This window comes from Platichthys flesus, chromosome 1 (assembly GCF_949316205.1).
Source record: "Platichthys flesus chromosome 1, fPlaFle2.1, whole genome shotgun sequence".
NCBI lineage: Eukaryota > Metazoa > Chordata > Actinopteri > Pleuronectiformes > Pleuronectidae > Platichthys > Platichthys flesus.
In genome coordinates this window covers 10,408,346-10,414,345 of record NC_084945.1, presented here as the reverse complement: position 1 = coordinate 10,414,345, position 6,000 = coordinate 10,408,346, and the positions used below count along the sequence as shown (strand labels likewise).

At 46.4% G+C, this 6,000-nt stretch overlaps 1 protein-coding gene across 2 annotated transcripts in view; it reads left to right on the top strand.

The window, feature by feature from the left end:
* The first annotated feature begins 5,068 nt into the window (after nucleotides 1-5,068).
* cbfa2t3 (CBFA2/RUNX1 partner transcriptional co-repressor 3) overlaps nucleotides 5,069-6,000 on the top strand; it is a 38,417-nt gene continuing 37,485 nt past the window's right edge. For both annotated transcript variants that reach the window (XM_062382096.1, XM_062382089.1), the window contains exon 1: nucleotides 5,069-5,997. In XM_062382096.1, coding sequence (XP_062238080.1) covers nucleotides 5,796-5,997 — 202 coding nt within the window. In that variant the 5' untranslated portion in view covers nucleotides 5,069-5,795. The remainder of the gene's footprint in view (nucleotides 5,998-6,000) is intronic.

The window sequence follows — 6,000 nt, the reverse complement described above, 5'->3', positions numbered from 1 at the left end:
AAGGAGAGTGTGGGTCAGGAGAGAAGCCATTGTATTTTGATGCGGATCTGTTTTATAGCGTTCTGGGATTTCGCGTTGGGCTGCCGTTTGCCCCATTTTCCCACAAATTAACTCAGGGATCTTTCCTGAAACAAATCAGACAGATTTAGCTTGATTGAATTGAAGGTGACTGTTGGGCCTTGGCGGTGGTATGTGCTCTACTGAGTGCTATTCTAGTTTCTGATGTCATCCGTGTGTCCCCTCTTACCCATCTCTCTCTCTTCTCTCCCCTATTTGCCTCCCATCTCTCCTCTCCTTCCCATTTTCTCCGCTCACCCGAACCGGTTGAGGCGGTAAAGTGCCTTGAGATAATGTATATTATGATTCTACACTATACAAATAAAATAAAACTTACCAGACACAGTATGTTCATCCTCCAAGCAGCAAGTGGATTCTAAAAGAACAGCTTGTGTACTGTTGAAGTTTTAAACATCAGTTTTCGTTTGAACATTAATTAAACATGTACGTCATAAATTGCTAAATATATTTTCAAAAAAACACCCGGAGTAACCCTATCGATCCATATTAACATTTTGAGCCTATATATCAGCTTCCACGTGTCAGTGGGGGGGGGTTATGTGAGTCCATTTTTCCATGAGTGTATACATTGTATATCCTTGAACTTGTGTTTGTGAGTGTGTGTGTGTGTGTGTATGCGAGTGTGTGGCTATGCAAGTATGAGAACGGGCTTAATTTAGCAGGTGTGCTTTGACAGTTCTTGAAAGAGTGCCAAGTTTGCTGTACAAAGGATAAGAAAGAGGAGGCGCTCCGTGTGCATCTGTGTGCAGCTCGACTGGGACAGATGGGGACGGTTTGACTTATAGAGTTCTGTTAAGATCTGGAGGTTTTTTCTCTGAAGCTGTCTTTGCCAAACAGGTGTATATTCTAAACTCTCCATAGAAAGGGAAGGTGAACAAGTCTCGACTGACTTATTTGTCTCGTGGCTGTGTTTCCACCGATATAGGGAATATGCCAGGGCATGCTGTGTTGCGTTGTGTTCTCGTCTTGATGTGGGTCCAAGTGTGTTGCAGTAACTCCCGTCTGAAGAGACATTATCCTTGAGTGTTCTCATTTCTCCCGCCTGACTGTGGGCGAGTGGAGACGAATACAAACTCCAGCCACATCAATTTGCTTTGTTGAAGTCTTCCATGAATTGTTCTTGAAGCTCGCGAGGTAACCGTTTAATTGAGGCTGTCGAATAAAAGGTTTTAAAAACTTAAGTTTCTAATCCATCACTGGAACTATCAGTTATTTTGCACCAAACACAACATTACATTTACTCCTCTTTATTGCTTTTATTTGAACCACCTTACAACTCAGAGACAGCACTTAAGCTGGAGTACCGTAGGAAACCTTGATGTTGGCACTTAGCACTGAATCGGTTTAAAAAGACAACATGTAGGAGATTAAGGGACAGAGTGCAGAGAAAGTGCTAGTTTGGCATGTAAGGGTGTTAATGTTGGAGATGAGGCGCTCTACGAAAGAGATTAGCCTATATTTTGAGGGGTTCTTGGAAATAGAGAGGGACGCACTGCAGTGGTGGCATTTGGGAGCTCGTTCAACCATCGGGGAAGAGCGAATAATAACAGTCTGGTCTGTGATTACCTTGTGTTCATGGATGGCACTGACAGATAAGGCTAGAGAGGCCAACATGAAGCAAAAGCTTGAATGATTAAGTTCAAGTAGGTGATTGCAGACCTACGAGTTGCTCTGTAGGGCAGCAGGAAGTGACTTCTATTAATTCAGACGTCCAGAGGTCATCGATAAATCCTGTGATATTTTTGCACAATTTAAGTTACCAACTACCAGTAGATGTAACCAGGTGTTAGAGGCTGCCAACGGATGTTAGGGAAGTAACTTGAGTTGTTCATCTTAGAGTCATCAAGTGTTTTTGCCTTGGAATCATTGATACAGGCCAAACTGGAGGGTACGCTGAGGCTAAAGGTAAATCTGACTGGCTTCTGGCTTGCATGGCAGCACTGTGAAAGCCATGTGGCCCAATCAGAGGATCAGACATTATTACCCCTAAGCCTTTTTAAAATATGCAAGTGATCACTTTAACTCAATTACAAGCCAAACCTTCCACAACCTTTAAGCGTTGTACTACTGTGCCGTATGCGTTGGCTCAGAGGGCTTTCAGGGCAGTGGAGGAGTTGAACAGTTCATCCAGTTAGTGGTGACCAGGTGTCTCAGAGGCAGACAAGACGCTTCGCCATATGGTCGCTTCTCACCACCAGACGCTGACTTTCACACACTTAACTTCTGCTATACAAGGTGAAAAGTTGCATCTGGCTTAAACCCTGACCGCTATGTGTTTGCCTTCGCTGGAGAGAAACGTGTTCCATCATTGTGAGGACATTGTCTTGATATGACCACGCGACAATAACCATGGGTCGTAAACAAGAGACACCGATTTTATGCATTCTCCTCAGGATTTCTGATACAGCAACAAAGTTTCAGATTATTCCGCTACTCTCCTGCATGCTGATTGGAGTTTTAAAGATGTAATGAAGTCCTGGTCTGTCCTCCTGCTGGGTTTACATTTGGCGAGGGGCGCCTGTGTGTCGCTGATAGAGGGATCTCTGTGACACGGCTGCTCTGGCCCGCCGCATCTGGGAGCCAGTTGCCGCAGCCGCCGGGGGGAGATAAGGCCAGGCTAGCAGCTCGCCTGTAACGCACATTTCCCCCCCTCTCTGCCCTGCTCCGCTCTCCTCCCCTGCCCCTCCCCCCCGTCATCCCTATGACCTTATCTCAGGGGAGAAGGCACCACTGGGTCGTTGCTGTGATAGCACCTGCCAGAACCAGAGCTGGCCTCTGGTGATTATGGGGGGAATCATTATCTCTCTCTCCCCAAAAACTCATTTTATACCTGCCAGCATCTGAGGGGAGAGGGGGCAAAGGAGCAAAGGCGTCCATAACAGGTAACAGAGAGAAGATCCTGTGTGTGCTCGTCTGTGTATCAGGGGAGCAGGCTGGGATACGCAGACACAAATACATGCACGACACCTCCGGCCTTTTTTTCTGAGTAGGATTTGAATTTGATGCAAATGTGATAAGCTACAGATTCTATATGATGATGGCTGATCGCCTGCTTTCAGCTTCATACAACCTGGCATGAGGGAAGAGGTGACCTCATCATCCAAAACTCTATTCCAATTTATATTTGCTGAGGTTAAACTAACAATGACAAGATGTTCTGATTGATGCCATGTTGAGTTCAAGCAAAACAACCATTTGTATTTCATCTTGTCATCTGCATCTCATCATCAGCTCCTCGGTTTTAATTGTGCTGCTTCTCCTCTGTCATTCTTTGTTCCCTCTAATTAGTTTAACAACAACTCTTTGTTCTTCCTCTTCATTTTTTTCTCCTTCTTGCCACGATTATCTAATCAGTTTCAAACTGCAGAAGCAAATTCCTGTGGGTTCACATCATCCAATTACATGAGGTGAAAACCTGCCTTTACGCAACAAGAGCAGCCACTCTCCACCTGCCCGTTCACCTGGGATGAGGTTTTCATTTCCCTTTTCCGTTTGCTGATTAGTGTCGGTACCAGGCTCTTCCACTGAAATCAAAAACAGTCCACGTCTAAATCTTGGAATGCAAACCTTAGAATAAAATTTATTCTGCATCGCTTAATATAGTAATTTGAATGTTTTATGCATAAACACGTGTAAATGTGGGAAATCCCATTAGATTAGCTGGTGGAAAATAAAAGAAAAACACCTAAATTTCATATTCTGGATGTCTCTCTCTCTCTCTCTCTCTCTCTCTCTCTCTCTCTCTCTCTCTCTCACTTCCTCTCTGCTGGTGACCATCTGTGTGCTGGTTTCGGCCAGGCACTTGGCACATCTGTGTACTCACATCCCCTCTCACTTCTCTCATCTGTGCACTACTTGCACCAACAGAAATATGTGTGTGTGTGAGTGTGTGTGTGTGTGTGTGTTTGTGTGCAGCCGTGGGGAGTTTTGCTGTCACAGCAGACCGGCCACTCCGTCTGGTTTAAAGGGTTAATGAGTCCTGGGGGGGGGGTGAGGGGTCAAGAGGCTGATGGTTACAAAGTAGCTAGAGTTTCACATGAGAGTCGCACTCAGCTGTCCAAACTTTGTAAAGTTTATTTTGAATCTTTGATTCCAAGTGTGCGACAGCAGCGTTTCCACATGTGTTTCCCCGTCACCTCCTGAACCAGGCGCTGCTGTGTATCCTTTTTCTCTATTTATAGGTGATTGCTCACTGCTCCTCACATGGTGTCGTGTGATGGGGGTTGAATGAAAGTCTGTGCTCAAGAGCCACATCACATTAGGAAGGTGAAGTGAGATGATCTTTGATTAGACTGAAAAGTTCTCACGGCTGTCCTCATTTACATCAGTAATGTTGTCCAACAAATCATTATCATTTCCAATAAACTAGCTTTAACCAAGCCACAGTCCCTGTCCAGCACAAACTGACTGAGAGCCAAAGCAGCTGCTGAGGTCAATCATCTACCAGGCTATCAAGCCATTACTTTATTATATCATGATACCCAATGCACACAAGAACCATCATGCACACAAGAACATATCAAAGAATAAAGTGAAAAACACAAAATACCAGTGAAAACGAGTTGATTAAAAAATATCAGAAACCGAAAGTTGCACTTGGAAAGACAAATAGACACTCAACGCCTGATGAACACATGAGGAAGATGAGACTGGTCAAGGTGTACAGGAGCAAAGTATCCTGGGAAGGAGAGTGGGGGGGTTAACTCAGGATGGAGGATGCAGGCAGGGAAGCGGTGGCTGCTGGCCGCAGACACAGCTGGTTCCTGACAGAGGAGGCCCAGGTCTTGTGGCCTGCTGCTATCACCACAGACCAACATGGCTGCCTGTCCCCTCCAAGAGCTGCAGCCCTGCAACATGCTGAAACCCACACAAACTGTTACACACACACACACACACACACACACACACACACACACACTTCTCCTTTGAGCCTCAGTCACAGGGAGGGAGGGAGGAGGGTTCAGATGAGAGCACAGCCCCTCAGCCAGAGCCCAGAGGCAAGCTGACCTGCCACTGAGACACACTTATTCACAAACACACACACAGCCCTGGTGGCCTCACACACACTCTGCTGGAGAGAAGAGCGGCTGTGAGGGGAACGAAAAGAAGAAATAAGGGAGATGCACAAGGAGGATCTGTCAAGTTCACCGACAGGAGACTGGCTTGTGACTGAGGACAGAGACGGTTAGTTGTGGGTTTTCATATGTGATTGTCATGCATGTTTCTAAAGCAAAGTTTCATGCAGATGCAAAGCAAAGACAAGCTATCGGAGGATTGAGGGAATAAACGATGATGAGGACATGAGAAGAAGAAGAAGAAGAAGAATCAAACCTTGACTGTTTCTCCTTTTTCATAATTTGGGGCTGTAACTCCAGAAAAGACCTCGTCCTCGCACATCAGTTCAGCGGTTCATACAAAGATCGACTGGGGTGTCACGGGTGAGAAACATGGAGAACCTCAAACGCACTTCATGACAAAAACATTTAACTTGGGAAACTACCCAGAATAATTGAGCGGTTTGTGGAGTTAACCGCCTATAGAGTCGTTCTGCCACCACATCTGGAACTACGGGCTGTCAGTGTGTACACCGGAGAGCTTCACACCAACAGTGTGTCACTTAAACTCCAACGACCCCCCCCCCCCCACACACACACACACCTCCCAAAGAAATTGGAAGTCGTAGCAGAGACCTCAGCGTGTGATCTGAACCTTCGATCATGTCTGCTGAAATCAATTTGGAGCGGCAGAAGAGGGCTGACCTGAGGAGCGGGACCTCTGCCTCTGCGTTTGCTCCCCATGTGCCCACGGTCACGCTGATCAGCCACCGAGAGCTGAAGCACAGACACGCCGGCCGCAGACTCCAGCCTGGCAGCCTGGATCCCAACCCGGCAGCCAGCAGCCACTACCGATGCAGCGAAGGTA